Source organism: Drosophila suzukii, chromosome 3 (genome assembly GCF_043229965.1).
Source record: "Drosophila suzukii chromosome 3, CBGP_Dsuzu_IsoJpt1.0, whole genome shotgun sequence".
In the NCBI taxonomy this organism is placed as follows: Eukaryota; Metazoa; Arthropoda; class Insecta; order Diptera; family Drosophilidae; genus Drosophila; species Drosophila suzukii.
This window is the reverse complement of record NC_092082.1, coordinates 8,731,587-8,751,469: the sequence shown is the minus strand read 5'-3', so window position 1 is coordinate 8,751,469 and position 19,883 is coordinate 8,731,587. Positions and strand designations below refer to the sequence as shown.

Sequence of the window (19,883 nt, the reverse complement as noted above, 5' to 3'; positions counted from 1 at the left end):
GAAACCAAATCTCTGCCCACAGAAAACAATTATTTGATTTCGTATCTTTGCTTGTTTTGTGTTATACCCCCCCTCCTCCATAGATATGCAAATATTTGTTTAGAAGCTAGAGAAACAAAAATTAGACGATGGGTAGACCAAAAATGGTTGTTCTTTGAATATGCGAATATTTAAAATTGCAAGTCCTTGGGGGAAAACAAAGGAAATTCATTTATGGAAGGCATTTAAGCAGAAGAAATTGTTTAACTGAGGGTGCAAATGAAAGCCAATTAAATGTGGAATCGATTTACAATATTTTCTTGTCGTTTAGGATTGGTTTTACAGAGAAAATAATACACATTTTAAATATGAAGTATAAGATTCCAAGAATTTAATTTCGTTGTAATTTTTCTTCTCTTTCACTTTAATCCTTTATACTTTACTGGAATCCTCGTTGTTTCTCCTTAAGAATTAGTCAATTAGTCTGCGAAATTTCAGGAATTTACCATTTTGCACAAATTAATTCAATTAAATCTGAAATGAAAGGCAAATGTCTGTGCACTTTAAAGACATATTTTTTGCAAGTCCGTGGAAATTCCGTTCTCCTTTTTAAGTCCTTTTCTGCGCTCCTCCATTTTCCTCTTGAGCGAAGGAAAAACGAAATATTCATAGCATATCCACTTAATCCAGCTAAAAATTTTCTTCATCAGTTTTCCTCCGCTGTTTTTCTCGTTTTTCTTTCTCTAATGATGGACTGGCGCAGCTGCAGCCAACTCAATTAAAAAGGAATTTCGAGTGGATTTTCCTATAATTATTCGTTATTCGCTGCGGTTTCGCAATTCTATAACGATCGATTGCGGTTAAGAGTTTGTTGACTTTGCGATTTACAGCAGCAAAAAATGAAAGCACATTTTTTTTTAACCAAATCATATGCAAACTTATGCATTGGATGTATCAGATGCCGGTATGTAAATTTAAAGTTGCTTGTTATTCCCACTCATGTTTGCCAAATTGTCATCACTTATGTCCTTATTTTTCCTTTTTTTTGCTGGGCGTCCATGTAAATGGATATTTGCATATTTTCAAGGATTCTAAACTTGAAAACACGCACACAGTCACCAAAATCCCTGAGTTTACCAGTGTATTTATGTGTTGCGTTCCCAAAAAATATTTGTCACAGAACGCAGCTTGGACATTTTTAAGACGCTTTTTACACAGAATTGTGACATGTGTTGGTCCTCTGGTCCTTCTGGTCTCCACCTTTTATCCCCCGAATTTCCATCCTTGGTTGTCCTTAAAACTTGTGTTGTCCCCATTTTCGTTGCTGTCCACCTTTTTTGGCATGTTTGACCAACCGCATGTTGTTTGCAGGACGTTGGCTAAAAAGGTTTCTAGTGAAATATGTATTCAAGCTATCAGAGTTTGTGCATCATGAAATTTAAATTGTAGAGTTTTAAAGTTATGGTTCCTAGGAATAAATGAAAAAATACCAGGAAAAGCGTTTCAGTTAAATGAATACATTATCTGGAAATATATTTCAATTTAATAGAAAACATGTTTGACCTTTTGAAGTGTTTTTTATGTTTTGTTATGCCCTGGAATACAAAAGTTCTAAAGTAATCAATAAATTGAATCCTTTCAAAGGAAGAAAGGGTTCAAATCTCGCAAGCGTAAAAATCCATTCAAATAATTAAGGTTTTCTTTATGGCACATCAAAGTAATCAGGGAAAGTATTTTTCGTGCTTTTCAACAAAACAACAAAATGTATTGAGCTGGAAAAAAAAATAAAAAAAAAATGTTGCAAGGGTGAGGGTCGAATATTATAATGCTATGAAACAAAGTAAAACCATAGAATTACTCACAAACCAACCATTTATACTTTCATTTTTTATTCTAAGCCCAAACAGGCGCTAAAAAGTATGCTATGGCAAACCTTTTCAGTCCTTGTCAATCCTTTGACATCCTGAACAATATAAATCACCAACCGAATGGTGTCAGTGCAACAATCCACCGAACAAAGACTAATTGCTTGCACTACCACGCCCCCTTACCGCCGCCCTTTGAATGCAGTTTTCCATCTCAATCAACGCAAAAAAAAAAACTGGGAAAACTGGGAAAACGGAAGAGACCGTTAATTGTTTCAATGTCAGGCAGCAGAGCACAGCAATTAATTGAAGGTCAAGCAATTGACATGAAAGCAACACCAGCAACAACTGGCTGCAGGCTACAAACGATTTATGCGCCAAGCGATAAACCTCAAAAACCAACAAAAATACCAACAACACCGGCGAACCTGTAGTAACAAATACAACAAACAAGTTGGGAAAATGGAAGCGAAAAAAATAAGGAAAAGGTTTTTATACCCTTTATAAAGGGTAGTAGGGAAAATTTAAAATGAACATATTTTTAGTATTTTTCAATTACCAAAAATGTGCTAATGATTTTATACTTAATGTGACTGATGAAAATCAAAAGGACTTTGCTTTATATCATCAGAATATTAAAACCATTAAATTAAATTAGAAAAAAATTCAAAGTATTTACAACAAATTGTTAGTATTTTTTCAATTTTCAAAAATGTCAATTAATATGTTTGGTATTAAAAAAAAAAAATACAAAGTATTGATTTCTTTGATTAAAATCAAAAATTTAATTTTATGTTTAAGCAAAATGTGTGCTTTATTTTGTATTTTGTTTATTAACTCAAAATTAAAACACTATTTTGTATTTTAATAAAAAAAAATGTTATATCCCTTAAGGGTATTTCGAACTGTATTCAAAGTGGTTCAACATTTTATGTTTCAATCCTGCGCAGCAATTTGTAAATGTAAACAAAGCTAACGATAAAGCAAAGCAGAGAGCCGCAGAGCGACTTTTCCTGGGCTAAAAGAGAGTGAAAAACTGTTATACGTGCTCTCAGCCTCAGAGGAAAACCGCTTTCCCTCGATTTAGTTCGCCCGCAGACCTCGTCGGTGTGAGTAAGTGCAGCCGGAAAAGACCCACCCACTTATTCGCAAAAATACCGCCACTCTCTCAATTATCATGGTAAGACAAACCGAAGCGATTCTCGGCTTACCAACGCGTTTAATTTAATGCGCAAACAAATGTTTTTAATGGCCAAAGTTTGAGAACATAAAAAAAGAAAAGAAAATAAAACCGCGCGCGTTTTTCCTCTGCGTAAATATTTGCGGCTAAATTAGCGAAAAATTCCCAAGGCAGGTGCCAAGAGTTGTCCATGGAAATTACTTTAGTTTCTCCATTTTCCTTGTTCTCCCCACACTTTTTAAATTAAACTACCTCCTCCAGGATAATTTTATTTTATTTTTATTTCTTTTCTTTGTTTGCTTTTCGATTTCCTCGTTTTGTGCCAGAGATAAACAACCGGAAAAAAATCCGAAAAACAAACCTCGCACAGAACCAATCAGCTGCAATTCCCATGGGTGAATACCTCCCCCTAATCAAGAAACGGAAAAATCAAACCAAAAACAATCAAGAACCAGAGAAAACCTGCAGCATCAGCTGCGTTACAATAAAAGATTCATTTCGTTTATAGCCAAATGTGAAGCCAGCAAAAAGAAATGGGAAAATGTCACAAGTTTTATTGGGAATATTTTAGGGAAAATAGATGGAAATTCTGATGGTCTGAATGCTGAAAGTTTTATTGCGAATTGTTTTGTCAAATGATGGATGAGATCCTATATTCTAGACAACATACAAATTTTTATTCAATTTTATAAACAAGGTTTCTTTTGAACATCTATGCTAAAAACAAATAAAATAAATAGGCAATCATATTTATTTCGATGTTTATCCCAAGGCCAAGTATTTCGATTTACAATAAGAGTCCCCAAGCAACTCTTGTGTCATTTATGCTGTCATAAAATGTCAACAATTTACCCCAATTTTCATATTAAATTTCCCTTTTTTCCCATTCAATTTCACACATGCCATTTGAACACACAATTTCTCGCATTAAATCACTCATAAAACTCCGAATGGGGAGCCCCAAAAAGCGAGCTACCATTTTTCACTTCAATGCCAAAGGTTGTGCAAATATTAAGACGAGCAACAATTTCTCACCATCATAGGGTCAGAATTGTCATAAAGTGAGTAAAGTGAGCTTGGCAGGGGGTTCGCTCCATTGGGGTGACTCGGTTTCTTGTCAAATGGCACAGCGGGTTCACCCTAAACACGAATGTTAGCCAACTTCCCCAGAATTTTCTACCCATCTCCCCTTGGTTTTCAAACAATTTTGCTGCGTAAATTTACGAGCACCGCAGTCGCCATATTAAAAAGCATAAAACAAACAACGCAGCCACAGTATAAAAAAAAAACAAAATATAAACTTGTTGCCAAAAATGCTTTTGCGAGTCGTTACAGTAGTTACTGGCTTGTTAGGACTTATGAAAATATTAACATTGAACTTTAATTTCTGTTTATTTAAGCACAAATGTTTACTTTTGCTTATCATTAACATATGAGCTATAAATTAGAATAAATATACGTAGTACCAAAGGATAGTTTCATTTAAATCGTGTTGATTTATGACAGACTCGCAATTTGTTTGTCTGCCATTAAATATGCACACAATCATTACAGAAAAATTAATGAAAGTAAATTAATTGCTTGTTAAATAAATAACATCAAGTGGTGCGAATCATTTTGAAATTAAATTTTACATATGATTTAATATTAATTTTCTGTTTTTTAAAATACTGTCTTGGGAAAAGCAACTGCAAGATGGTGGTTTTCCTCTGCTTAAAGTCACGTTGCATGCAATGAGTGGGCGAAATTTATGGATATATTTTACGCGTGACAGCGAAACGTTTTGTTTTTCCTCGATGCGTTGCCTTGGGTTATTCGCACGAGAGTTTCCCAGCAGAACAAACAGGGAAAAGCGAAACGGAACAGTGCTGAACAAACAAAACAAACAGCACAATGCAAACAACAAAAGTTTTTCTTCGTGCGCATAAAGTAAAAAAATAAAAAAAAAATGTACAGAAAAATACGAAAAGAAACGCAACGCAACGAAACAAACAAACAAATAAATAAAGCCACCCAGACGAAGGCAGCCAGTCAAAAGTTCATCAGAAAAGCAAAAATGTACTTGCAACTTTGCCACCGAAGGCGAAATCCTTCAAAGTTTCCAAGTTTCATTTGCAGCAAACCAATGAAATGAATTTCTGGGCCATTTAGGACTTCGACCAACAAAGTTCGCGGGGTTTTGGCCAGAACTGCAATTTGCAATTGACAATAAGAGCGACAACTAAAAAGTGTTTAAGAAATAATTGGGGAAATCCATTAACCCAATTTATGTGGCTTTTCTTTGAAGCCAAATAAATTTTAAAAAATTATTTATACTTTATTTTATAGATGGTGTTTATCAAATATTTAAGCTTTTATTTATAGCTGGATTTTTCCTTAATTTATAGGAATGGATCTTTATATTTAACAAAAGACAAATGGCTATTGATTTCTACACAATATGAAAACAATAAGTCATATTCATAATAAATTATTGATATAAAAAAGAGAAATAAAAATAGAAATTGTGTAAAAAATGGTTTGTTTTGCATTCTTTCTTAAGCAAATATTCAACATGGCAATATAGGTAAAAAAATCAACTTGCAAAATCCCTGGCCAACAATTTCAGTTGGAATTCAGTGCGATAAGCAACCCTTGGCTGTAAAACACCATCCGCAACAACTTCAATTTGTTTAACCCATGCAAATCACATTCACTTTCCCACACTCACGGGGAAAAGTCGTGTCGAGCTTGTTGAGCAGGAAAATAAAGGAAAAGTCGGGGCAAATGTATATGTTATACACAAATGCACCGAGCAACATTGTCTGCTTTGAATGGCCATTAGAAGTGCATTTCCCTTCACGGGTCGGGAAAAGAAGTGAAAATGGGTGCATGGAAAAACCACCTTAATGGCTGTTGAAAGCGACTGATGGCAACTTGTAATGCAGGGTCGATTTGTTAAGAAAATAATAAGCATTTTAAAGATTGTATACAAAACTGCAGTGCCAAATTTGATATAAAATAATAATCATTTAGTGATGTCAACCTCAGGCAGCTGTTAAGTTATATTTGGATTTGGATCAAAGATGTTAAACATGGATCAATCATTTAATAGTAAGCGATTTGGTTTTTGCTTTTTTTTTTGATAAAAAAACTCTTGGGCTTAAGAAACTGCGCGCGGAACTCACTCGCTAGTGAATTTTTCAGAGGAGTATATCGGTTTTATCGATAGCGATATCCAGTTATACACAGGGTTGCTCAGCAGAGAGTTGCATACTATTAAAGTACAATAAGCCAACTTTCATTCGGCCGGCAAAAATTTAATTTGAGCTGCAGAAGCGCTTTTTGCTTCTTGGATGGCCCACTTTTTTTTTAAGCGTTTTTCCCTGCACATCCTGTTAACCGAATGCCCTTTTCATTCATTTATGTAAAACACACACACAGAGTTAACTGCATTTTACATTTGCTAACAACATTGCTACCTCATATCCTCCCCGAACATTCTTGCTCACTCTCTCTTTGGGTGAAATGGTAAACGGAAATTGTGCATATTTCACTTACCATCAACGCTGAAATGGCAAATGGCGCACTCGAGTTGTCAGCGGAACAGCGGGGAAAGTGGATAAAATCAGGTATCTGGAGGAATCCAAGACAAGGGAGAAAAATCAATTAAGTCGAAGATCGAATACCCTTAATATTAAATTCATGAATTGGCTCAAACCTTCCTTCAATTTTAAGTTATTGAATTCTGGATGATTAAAAGCGCACAGGGGTAGAAAAAGAAAATTTGAAATATATTCTTTACCCCAAACATTTAGAAATAGTCCACTTGACTATTCATTTATTATGAGTCATTTGTTATATTTTTAATATTATAACTACCTTCTAAATTGATCCATAATATAGGTATTTATTGAATAAATAATGTATACGTATACGCCTGCTTAGTATTCAAAATACAGAAAGATAGTCATTACGCTGTTAATTATATATTTCATTTGATTTCCAAAAAGTATATATGATTTTTAAGTAACTATATAATTTATTTCTGACGAAAAAAATGTGTGTTTATATTTTCTGAAGGTTCTATATCATTTATTAACTTTTTTTAAACTTTAACAGATTTTATTTCAATAAAAACGCAACGAAAACTCTAAAAATGTCCGAATACCTTCCCGGAAAAGGTGGAAAATGAAAGTGCAAAGACTGGCTGCAAATATTTGTGAAATCAAATGGCAGCCAGGGGCTCCTGGAGTCTCAATCGCATTCAATGTGTGTGTTGTGTGTGTGGTGTGCGGATGTTCCGGGCTTATAAAATGTTAACTGTAAATAAATTATTAGCCAACTGGTGCTTCGATGGGGAGTTTTTGAAAAGTCGGGCGATAATGGGGAGGGTGTTGGCAGCTACTTCCGCCTGGGCCTCGGTACAGTGAAGCCCGTGTCCGCATGCCACTGTGTGTGCGAAATGTTTGCCAACAAGCAGCGAGTAACGAGACAATTACCACTGGGATTGCATTTCCTTCCATTTTTCCCCTGAGGTCCAAGTCAGATGCAACTTTGAATAGCTTTACACACTAGCACACTTTCACAATCGCAAATGTGTGCCAACAGACGCATACAGTGGTCACTCAATATGGAAAATGCTCCTTATTATTAAACTACTAATGGTAATTAATAATTTTAAATATTTCTTTGTTGTTAAATTTATAGGAATTTTTCAGGATTCCATCCCACTAAAGATTATTATTATTTGAAAATTGTATGTTAATTCATTTTAGTATGACCTTAAGTGGCATTTAATAAATGACACTAAATAAAGCTAGACAAAACACATGCTGTGTAAAATTCTTAGAGGTGGAAAGGTAAATCTTTATAAGAAATGTAGTTTCGGAGTGACTTAAAAAATATATTTTAAACAAATTTGTATCTTCATTAAAATGTCAAATGAAAAAACTAGTTAAAAGCTAAAAAAAAAATCCTGCCAAGTAAAAAAACATATCAAAGAAAAAATCGAAATTAATTTTCCGTTTATTAACATCTAGTGCTCACTGTACTGTACACACATTGATAAGCAAAAACTATAGCACACATTGCAGGCGGCAATGCTCCTGCTTCTTCTTCGCTTGTGTGGGCGGCTGGAGGCTCAAAAGGGCGTGGCTACAGGGCTGCATGTCTGCGTAGACAACGTGTTAAGCTTCAGTGGTTCGCCACTGCAAATGGGACACATTAGCAATGTAGCATGTTCGGTGGGGGGAAATGCTGGGTTATGGGGGCCCAGGAAAAACGGGCTGAGGAGGTGGAAAAGTGGCAAAGTGAAAGGGCGAACCACCCACCCCGAAAGGCATGTGCCAAATGTGTCAGCACCAGTTTGGAGGCGCTTAGTTAGACATCTCCTATCCTACATTAAGATACAAATATATATATTGTAAAGATCTTTCAAAACTAATTTTGGTTGCTAGGAAATAAGATTTTTGTAAAAATTTCTATCATAGAAAATATAAAAATGAAGTACAATTATATTACCCCTATTATCTCTGCAAACCTTTGGACAAAGTTGAAATACTCTTTGAGAGGGGTTAAAAGAAGTCTTCCTCTCTTGAATTGCTTAATTTTTCAGCTTCCTAGTATGGGCCAATCCCATATTAAGAATTTTTCCTGGAATTCTGCCTCTGTTCGCTGCTTTGAGAGAATTTTTATGTTGAAGTTATTTATTTAAATTGAAATGCAAACGATGTGAAAACATTTATTGAAATACGAATATGGAGAAAATTAGCCAAAGGTATTTTTCTTTTTGTGGTTGGATTTTATTGCACAATCCAATGACAGAACAATCAAACTAGCCATGAAGAAGATTACAAAATATCGTATTGCCTTTAATTTATAATGGTTGAATATTTGCACTGTGTTTGTGTCCTTAACCCATTTTAACGTGATGAATTATTGAACTATTGCCTTTATAAAAAAATAAAATAACCTGAAAGTTGCAATTAAATATTAAAATGGAGATAAACGTACATATGTATATAAAATTTTTTAGTAAAATAAGGAGTATATGTATGAAGTGATATATATATATTACTCTTGGAGCTTGTAAGTTAATCATTATTTTAAAAATGGGATAAGTCTATAACTTATGGATGATTGTAGCATTTAATAAAATATATAAAATATCTTAAAACACTCACCCTCATTTTCATTTTCATTACAGGTACTCAAAGATAAACAAGAGATGAGGCCGAATCAAAATCCTTTAATAAACTGCTAGAATCAAGAGGTCAAACCGCCCACACCACTACCGCCCACTTGGGACTTACCATTGGGGAAATCACGTCGGTATTTTGTAGTATCGACACGTTCCACTGGCCGAAATAAAAACAACAACAAATACAGCAAGATAAGCCATAAAAAACAAAAAAAACTGCGCTTCCTTACAAAAATTCTTAGAAAATCCCGACGAAAATTCAATTAGGTGCTAAGATAGGCGAAAGCCCTAAAAAACTGACAAATGTCAAGTCACAAATAATACAATAAAGTGTCTATTGTGATACGTGCTATTCGTGATATAAATAAAGAACATCAGAAATATATCTAAAAAATAAAACTCTTTAAAAGTTTAACTTAAAATACAACAAATGTCTGCGTCGGCAGTTGAAGTCAATGGAAATGTTCCGCCAGTGGAATTTCATATGAGAGAGGTAAGATTTAATTTCTTTAAAAAGAAGATACATAATTCCTAAAAATATTGTTGCAAATCTTAAACCAAAAAAAATCATTTGATTTTTGAAAGCAATATGTATGTATTTTAATATAACGGGGGGAAAACAGAGGGTGTAGATTTATGAATCTTTAATATTAATCCAATGTAATAATGTTTATGTTTTTTGTTGCACTTCACGAATAATACATATTTTTTGCTTTGTCTAAAAATGTTTTATAATAACAATTACATATTATTTTTAATATAATCAAGCGATTCTAAAACTGAAATGAAATAACAACTGAGAAGTAGACTCTATGAGGTATGGGTAGAAAAGTCTTTTTTTTTTCCTTTGCTCTCCGCAAAGCAACAATAGCAAAATACCGTTACAATTTTTTTTCCTGTCTCGCTCGCACTTGATCACATATTTGACTTTTGAGCAGACTTTTTGGCGCTCCTCTGCGGCAGTTACTTTATCAGTGCTGGGAAAACTTCCGTTTTCTAGCTAAAACTTAAGATCTGCAATATTTGATAACAAAACATTTTGTTCTAAAGTTGATCAAATATATTTACTCATTAGGATATTAATCAAAAAAAAACTTTCACTTTAAATTGATTGCACATGTTTTAAAATGAATACCTACATATACTTAGCTTTTTAAACGATATTTTCTAGCCAGGTTTTAAGATGGCATCACTGATGCAGATTTTATGTTGTGGCGTCGGCGTCGTCTGCTCTTCTCGCGATCTTTTCTCTCTCCCTTTTGCTTGGTTTTCTTATCGGGCATTATCTTTGATCCTCTTTTTCTCTCTTCGCTGCCGACTCCATTTTTTATTTTCCTTTTTGCAGTTTTCCAAACTTTAAACTCCTTTTAAATTTTCTGCGCGTCGTGAACAGTTGATTTTAGTCGGTTTTATTCGCTTGCTTCTGGATTTTTGCATTTTATTAGTTTTTTATTGTGATTATATAGCATTTTTGTGTAAAAATCAGTGAGTTTTAAGTGGGTTTTAAAAAACACAACAAAATGGATCAGGATTGGCCTTTAGAAGTTGAAACTCAATGTGGCGGCGTTTTCGGAATTTCCATAACGGGAAATTGGGGGATTTTCTACCGCTGCTGTCAATTGAACGGTGAATTGAACGATGAGTGGAGCAATCTTAATGAGGATATTTGGGTTCGTTTTTATTTATTTATATTTGTTTATTGGTTAATATAATTTTCGCGCTTCCTTTTTTTGTTGCATGTGTTAGAGAGCTTTTTATACCTGTTGCAATTTTGGAAAGCTTTAAAGCTTCTGTGAGTTTGTCTCTTAGCCGCCAGATGTCGGTAGTTCTTATGTTAGCATAAGCTTTTCATTTTAGTTACTCGGAACAACCGACTAGGTGGCGCCAGTGTACTCTAAGGATAAGGATAAAAGTACGAAAAACTTTAACTGCGAATTCAAAAGCTTTCGCCGCGGATAAAGAGGCGAATTCTATTTTCAAAATAATAAGGCGAATCTAAAATCCTTGAATTTTAAGATTTTACTTAACCTTGGGTGATTAACATTTAAATATTTCGTAAAAATTTTAAAAGTAGGTCACAAAAAAAAATATTTTCTTCGTTTTTTTCTTAAAGTAAATTCTCAAAAACTTGCCGATCATCGACGATAACTATTTTTTAAGAGTTTTGTCAGGACATTATACTAGATAGCAACCCCTTGTATTTTTATGTGTGGTTTAGTTTTGTAAGCAAACCAAAATGTTTAAATTTAATTTTTTTTAGTATATCGTTCGTTTATTTTCCTTATAGAAAGATTTTCAAAAAATAAGTTTTTGCAAAAATGGGGTAATTTTACCTAGCAGAAATTGTTACCTGGCCTAAAGCCGAATCCCTTTCCCAGCTAATTTGGTTAGTGGCTGTTGGCAATTCACTCAGACAGTCGTCCTTTTCACCGCTCCACGGACTAGGCCAACTTTTATTGACTTCCGCCGCAGTTCGCAGCCATCGCAAAGTGCAAACTTCTGTCGGCTCCCAGGACCTCTTGCCACGCCCCCTCGCCCCGCCGCCCCTTCTTTTGGATGGCCAACACAATCACAAACAGAAGGGGTGGTAAAGGAAGGGGGGGGGGGTGCGAAAAGGAGTAGTAGACAGCGGCTGGCCAAAAGCAAACATCGAAAATCAACATCAGCCACCGCTGCCACCAACAGCAACAACAATAGCAACAGCCACTAAAATCACACATCCACACTGAGAAAAATAACAGTGGTTCTTTAGTATTATCCTAAAAATATAGTACTTATGTACTTATTTCAACAACCATTTTTCGTAACAATTGAAAAAAGGTAGTACAAGTTCAGTGAAAAAGACTTTTCTTATATTCAAGATTGAATATCTTTAATTCGGTTTCCAGAAATAATATTTTTATGTTTTTTCTAAGAGGATTGTTATATGAATGGAAAAATGGGTTTTCCAAAATTCAAGTTAGAATAGTTTCTTCTTGCTTTCAGAAAAACAGTTTTGCATTTTTTCATTAAAACAAAATTTGTTTTATCAACTAAAAAGGATCTACCATTTAAATACTATTTATTAAATAGTATGCTTCCTATTTTAAATATTTTATATTTATCAAACAAAACAAATTTCAAGATTAATTTTTGAGATTGAGAAGAAAATGTTCTTAAAACTGATTTTTTGATAAAAAAGATATTTGTCCTAAACTAGTTAACTAAAACTAATTAGTTGTTTCTTATGTTTCTTAGTTACTGGATAGTTATTATTTTGTCATAAGTCTTAACTCAATTTAGTTAAATTTAGAAATTTGTAGGTATTCCCTGGTTTCCCCCAGTGCACCCACACTAACTCTTTTGCACTCACTCACGAAATGGAATTTTCGGCTCTGTAAAATGAAAAAGTGAATTTAGTTTGCCATTAATGGGCCAACTTTTGAGCTAATGCCGCGAACTGAAACTGGCAACCCAAACCCTCAACATCAACAACAACAACACCAAAAAAAAAAAGAAACAAAAATTTCGTGTCTAATTGGATAAGCAGGCAGACCAGAAACAACAACTAGTTACTAAAAGGCCAACAACACAGAGATTCCCGAAAATGCTCTGTGTGTCCGAAATTCAATTAACTTCAGCTGCATTTCACACTTTTTGTTGTTTCCCGTGGGTTTTCAGCTGCCCCTTTTGGCGGTTGTGGGCGTGGCAGGGCATTGATTATGCGCTTTGCAGATAAAGTTTTCTTTTATGTGGCCATAAACTGCTTAATTTTGACAAATTGTTGCTGTACTGGCCCTCATTAAGAAGTTTATTATAATTAGCCTATTTTGCAGTTGCTGATGTAAAGGAAAAATCTAGGAAATAAACGGAAAAAACTTGATATTGAAAAAAACAAAAATGGGTTATAAACTAACCGTTACTTTTTCGGGAAAAATATAAGTTCTAAGTTACAGGGACTAAAAATAAATTTTTTTATTGATGAAACCCCTTATATTTTAGTTAAGATTTTAAACTAAAATTACAAAATTTAATATTTTCTAATATTTTTTTAGATTTTTAGTACACTTTTAATAATTTATATAAATTTATGTTTTAAAGTTTGCAGATATTATTGTCTGAAAAAGAAAATATTTTCTTAAAAATTAAGATTAATATTTTTACGCCTACGCTTAAACTATAAATAAAAGGGTTCTTATTAAATTTAAAACATCAATATAAAAAGAAATATCCTATTTTAAGAACTTTTCATGCACTTCAGTAAATTAAACTGAAATTGTGAGTGGCAAAAAGGGGACTTCTCTTTTGGCGACCAACCTGTTTTTTTGGGCCATCTTGCATAAGACCTCCATTTCAATTGACTCCATTTGGGCCTTCCTTTGGCTCCTGGCCAAAATGTCAATTCCAATTCGCTCATCAGGTTTTTTATTTCGTGTTGGTTGTTACTGATTTCAAAATCAAACTGACAGTTTGCCATTTGTTTTTGTAGAAAATACTGCGGAAATTATCATGGCAAAAAAGGGGATATAAGTAGATACAAAAAGAGGAAAACATAGAGATTTCTTGGAAGGAATTGTGAGAAAAACATATAGTTTATTTTATTTTTTTATTGGCTTGCAGCAAGAGGCAATCAAGATTTACTTGGAAAAACGAAGAGGAAAATGTGGGGGTAAAATTGGGTGGAAAAGTGGGGCCAAAACTACACGATACACAGCCTCTCAAATGGAGGCAGACATGCATGGCGGCATTTCCGGTTGCTTGGCACCATTAGTGCAACTGCCACGCCCCCTTAAGGAACGCCTTTACGCCCTTTTTCCCTCAGTTCTTTATTTTTTTTCCTTTTTTTGGCTTTTTGCTTTCTGTTGAGATAAGCAGTTTTGCCATTTGTCCGTGCAAGTTTTTCGAAAAGCTTTCCCTTAGAAGTAAAAACTTGTTTTTTTCGCCAAAAAAGGGGGTGGCGGGGGAGGGGGGCGGAAGTGGGAGGGGCATTTGACATGTGTTTGCTGCAGCAGCAACCCATTTTGCGCCCTTGTGGCTAAAAAGAACTTGCCAACTTTTTCGGCGTCTCTAAGCTTCTGCCGGCCAAGAAAAGTATATTCATTATTTTGTTTTCATTTTCTGCGGCTGCCCGAGAGCGAAGTTTGCAATTGAATTTTATTGTATCTCCTTGGAATTTAGTCAAAAATAATACGGCTCTTTCAAATAGATTTTTATGTGTGCAAGTGCCAAAACAGATAAAAAAAAAACAACTCGGAAAATAAAGTGGAAAATCCATTATGGGAGGCCTCTTAGTGGCTGCGGATTTTATGGTGGTCTTCTCCTATTTTATTTGCCCATCGATCGAATTAAGCTTAATGTTTGTGTATTTATTTTTATAGCCTTTACCTGGGGAGTTAGAAGATAGTTTGAGGCACCCGCAATTTATTATTTCTTCTGTGTACCCTAAGAAAAACCCGCATCTTTTCTTCCATGTTTGCATTATCTGCCCAACTAAAATCAAGAAATATTACGCAAATCAGCAACCAAGCAAAACCAAATGAGACCGCAGCTAAACACACACATAGGGCAAACCAAATGAATGGAAATGGGTGAAAAGATGTGGGAGTCGACCAGGAGAATTCGAGAAATGTACCCCAAACCAGGACCTAGAAAATGCTTTTATCATTCCTCAAATGCTGCATACATTTTGGCTTTATTTTACACAGAAAAATATTTTAAATTATTATAAAAAACTGTTTTTGACGCAGATAATTCTGAATAGTTTCTGGTTCTACGCTGTTCGGGAAACTGTATATAAAGTTTCACGTTTATAAATAGTTTTACCTGATTTTATACCTTTTTTGTATTTTTTCTAGTGCACCTCCTGCTCTATATTATCCCCAATTTTCCCTGCCCCAGCATATGTCTGGGTTGCTCTTTGCTAATGGCCTGATGACGCGTCATCGTCGTCCCATGGGCGGCCTTTCTGTCTGAGAGTCGCTCGCAAATTATAATTGAGTGCATGGCGAGCGCATTGAACTGTGGGGCTTGTGGGTCCCATCACTCCTCGACCCCCTAACTAAATTCAAATTTAAAATCTCCAACGTATTCTGCATACAAAATACCCATTATTCAAAAAAAGAATCATAAAAATGTACCAATAATTGAGGAAATTAACAGTACATTCATAGAAATACCTAACCTGAGGTTAATAACTTATTTGTATTTTGCTTAACTGGGTGGTAATTATATACAAAGTTAGAAAAAAGAGCAGGAACTGTAATACAAATGTAGTAATGTATTTTTAAAAAATATTTTTAACCCCAAAAATGTAAGGAACTTTTTAACCAAAGGTTAAACCTCTTGTTAAACGAAGAGACTCGAGTTTTAACAATTTTATAATGGGTTAGGAGTAAATTGGTCCTAAAAAGGGTATCAAAGATACTCTTCTTGTAACCAAGACCACCATTTCGTTTTATTTCCCATATTTGTGTGCTAAAAATCTAAAGAGCCGAGGGAATTCCATGCAAACCTCCAGTTAAAGATTTGAAATCTGAATGGGGAAGCTGCTTCTGTTTCTTAGTCCTGTTTTTTTTTCTTTCTTGCCACTTGAGACTCACAGGACTCGCTGCCATTTGGGCCATAAATTTGAGCGCCACATTTTCTCCATTTTAATGAATGGTTTTTTTAATGCAATGGTTTTTGGCTCGTTAGGAAAAAGAGCGAGCGGAAACGGCGAAACAGCAACATTCTGGCTGCTTTAATTTATTGACTAATTTAGGAGGCTGGCGCGGTAAGAGACCCACTAGAAGCCAGTAATAGATACTTTTAGCCTCTGCTAAATGGGTAAACGGCTTTTGGCTTTTTAATTAGACGCTGTGTGTTTTTTTTTGGCAAGGGAATTTAATTTAATTAATGCAGATTTGATGGTAACACTCAAGGTCATTTGAGGGGGGTTTTGCTTGACTGAGAGAAAATAACCTTATAAAGTCCCAATTAATTGGAGAGGGGGAGAAAGGCTTTCTAATGTTCGCTCCAAGCGAATGAACACATGTGTTTATGGTTGTACCCCCAAAAAAACAGGATAACCCTTTTCAGACCCTCTTCACACCACACCCCCCTTTTGAGCCTTTTAATTTCCTGTTAAACACTTGTAGACTACACTTGAACTGCCAGGTTAGGAAAATTAGATACAGATTTTTTATGATTTACTTATATTTATTGTTAAGTTTTGAGAAAATTTAAATTTATTTAAAACGAAAATATTAAATAAAAGTGTTTATTAATTCTTTAGTTATAGTTTTAATAATAAATCAAGTAAAGTACTTTTTAATCATACTTTTAATTTAGAAAAGTTCTTGTTGTACTCTTTTAATTTAAATTTAAATTAAAAATAAAATATTTTTTTACTATAAATATCCTATGCAAATATCCTAACTTACTTTTTAAATATTTAAAGTATCAGCACATTTTGTCATTTGAATAAATGGCCCTAAAAAGTATGCTTTCTATTTTGTTTGTATTTATTTTATTGGCTGCGTGTGAGATGTTATCTGCTTTCCACGCCATTGCTGATTTTCCCAGCCCACCCCCCTGGAGTTTTCACCCCCCCCCCCCTCCCCCCTCCAGTGGGCACCTTTTGTCATCGTTTTCGCCTGCTGTGCGTCCTTCGCGTTCTGGGCGCGATAACAGGCATCATAAATCCTTTGCTCCTTGTAAATGGCACCCCGACAGATCCCCCAGCAGCTGCCACGCCCCCCGCCTATGACCCGGGGGAGGGGGGGTGGTTTTGAAGGAAATGGAGGTGTAGGTGTAGACTGAAACAGAAACAGCTTCTGCTTCGCTTTTGGCCATCGTTTGTTATTGTTTGCGGTTAGTTGGGCGCATTTCCCCCTTTTCCCTCTTTACATATATCAAACTCAGAGGCAGGTCAGCTCCCGGGTGAGTAAAAGGGGGAGGGGGGAAACCGGAGGGGTCGGGAAACACGAGTGAGGCATTTTCCTTTAGTTTTCCCCAAGTCGCGCTTGGCTGCGGATTGAGGGGCTGTGGAAACTCTAGGCATTAAGCGAGCATAAGCTTCAAGATATTAAAGGTATTTTAATCCCTCCAAAGGTGGTTTTTGAGGTAAAAATAATCTTAGGATTAATATTTTAAAATTAAACCTTAAAAAAAAATTTAGTATTACAACTAAAGATAAAAACATTACAATTTAAGTAACTTGTTTTAATTAAAATATTTTATACAGCAATATTCCTTAAAAATATTAGAAATGTAATATTTTAGTTCCCATTTGTTTTGTAAGATTTTTCGTAATAAGGTTCTTAAACCGAACTCTGTAATACTTTTAACTTGTTATTCCTTCAATATATCACTTGTATAGTATTTACATTTTTCACTTTCTGATTTGTTTTTTATATATTGGTTGCATATATTGAAAAGCTATTTGCGTCTCGCACACATTTTTCTTCGATTGAATCATTTTTCATCGCATTTCCATTAAGCATATTAAATGTGATTTATCCAATCCTCTTTTTTGTCCCCATTTTTACCTTTCCATATTTAAGATACTTTCATAACTTATCTTTCATACTTTGGCCCTATCTACATTTTTCCTCAACTCGTCTGCATTCAATTTTTGCGATGCTTTGGCTGCCTCAAGCAGCTTAGCCGAAAAACGTGGAAAAGTGTGGGAAATGACGGTGGAAAACCAGGCACGTTGCTCATCTTTGCCGGCCACCGTTTTTCAGAGTGGTGGCGACAATTTGCCGGCCAAAAGGGATTTAAAAGTTGCCACCGTGGGGACTTTTTGAATTTATGCGGGTGGCGGGTGCAAAATCCAGGGGCAGGGAAAATTTAAGGGGGATTGAGGGGTGTTTCGTATCATGTGCAGCTTTTTGGTACGGATGCAGTGCGAACATTTTCTCACTTTCTACGACTGACTATCTCTTTCGGTCAGCCTGCACCTTTCTCTTTCACCCTGGTGGGGAATCCATTTGCATTTCAAATCCAAAAGTCCCCCTTTATCTCCTCTTTTTCCCCCCTTCACAGCGCTTTTTCCTGCTGCTTTCCACTTTCCAACTGACGCCTGCTGTTGTCCGTCGCGTTAATAAGCCTCCCCGACAACCACGCCTACAATTTGTTGGTCCAGCTAGTTATAAACTGGAAAAAATGTGCCCATGTTTTAGAAATATTTTAAACAATTTTCTTAGTTATTTTGAGACTGATCTTATATGAGATCTACTCGATATTATCATACCATATCATATTCCATTATATCAAAAGCAAAGTTGTTCTAATATTTTTAGAATAATATTGTAATTATTTATTTGTAAAATATAATATGATAAGTAAAAATCTTGTTAAAAAAGATTGTTAATATAGATATAGAAAAAAATATATTTTTAAGGAATTTAAGAAAATATAAAGTATAAATAATCGTTTTAAAACATCTAAACTTGTTTAAGGCTTATAAAGTTTCCATATACTCTTATATATCTTCTTGACCAATTTTGGCGAATCTTTTCTCTATACAGTTTCACTGGAAAAGTTATTTAGTAAGACGATATAAAATATAAAAACGTTATAAAATATCTGAACTGGTTTCAGGCTTATAAAGTTTCAATATATCATCTTACCAATTTTGGGGAACTTTTCTCTATGTAGTTTCACTGGAATAGTTCCCGAATCCTCTTTTATGTTCAGCTACATGCAGCTAATGCAATCTTGACAAGCGTTGTCCTGGACAACCGAAAATGAGGCTTGACACTTTTGATTTGGTTTTACTGGCCCACTCGACTATCATCCAACCCCGAACCCCTCGTGGCACTACCATTTTCCTTTTGCCAACCGAAAAACCAAAGCAGAAATTTCACCCTGTCCAACTTGACTCATGCCGCATTTTTGATTTGTCGGACCTCGGACGTTGTTTGTTGAGCCTATATGATGGGCATAAATTCGGGAGGAAAAGCGGGAAAAGGGGGAAAACTGAAGGGAACTGAGACAATGCCAGAAGGCGACTTTTTGATGGTCAAAAACGGGTTCTGATTTTTCAAAGGACAACACGGAACTAGCTTGCAGAAAAAATAACATGGGATGCAGCTAAGCTGGCTGGATTTGGCTTTAAACTAGTTCCCTTCTTTTGATACCTTTATGTAAAGTCTTTAATTCTGGAAGTAATTCTGAAAAATAATCAAAAGTTATATGATTTGTCTCCAAAAAATGTATCCTAAAGCCAAAATTTTGAAATCGAAGTAAATAATTTTGGAGGGTATAATACCATAATACTTTTTGCTTACGAAATTACATTTTTAATAAAATATGTGTTCATTTATTTTGAAATTTTTTAAATTGATATATTAGTTCCTAGGTTCAATTATTATTTTAAAATTTAAAAAACACAATAAATATTTATTTCCCAAAAGCTGTTAGTTTAAAATTGTCCCAACATTTCGATACACTTATCGATAACAGAATGTTAACAACAGAGCAGAAGTGGCAGCCTCGCAACAGCAACGCAATTGTGAGCAGTGCACTAACGCAAGGGCGACAAAAAGAGTGCGCGGCTAAAAAAACGGTTATAAGGTTGACACTTACGTTTGCTTACATTTCTAAGTTTCTAAGATTACTGACTCTTACGTTTACTGACAGAGGACCAAAAATTGCGCATACGCCTAGCTTGGATTCAAAAATTTCAAACTGAAACGTCAGAGGGCGCCTGCTG

General features: G+C 34.9%; 1 protein-coding gene across 31 annotated transcripts in view; it reads left to right on the top strand.

Moving 5' to 3' along the window:
* Rbfox1 (RNA-binding Fox protein 1) overlaps positions 1 to 19,883 on the top strand; it is a 125,028-nt gene that overhangs the window by 20,772 nt on the left and 84,373 nt on the right. For 11 of the 31 annotated variants that reach the window (XR_010654135.2, XR_010654134.2, XR_011604327.1 and 8 more), the window contains one exon: positions 9,212 to 9,698. Coding sequence is in view for 23 of the 31 variants with exons in the window: in XM_036816029.3 (XP_036671924.3) it covers positions 9,636 to 9,698 (63 nt within the window). In the remaining 8 variants the exon portion in view is untranslated. Of the gene's footprint in view, positions 1 to 9,211; positions 9,699 to 19,883 lie in introns of those variants that run through there. The other 20 variants (XM_070996606.1, XM_070996605.1, XM_070996604.1 and 17 more) reach the window with 9 other exon arrangements.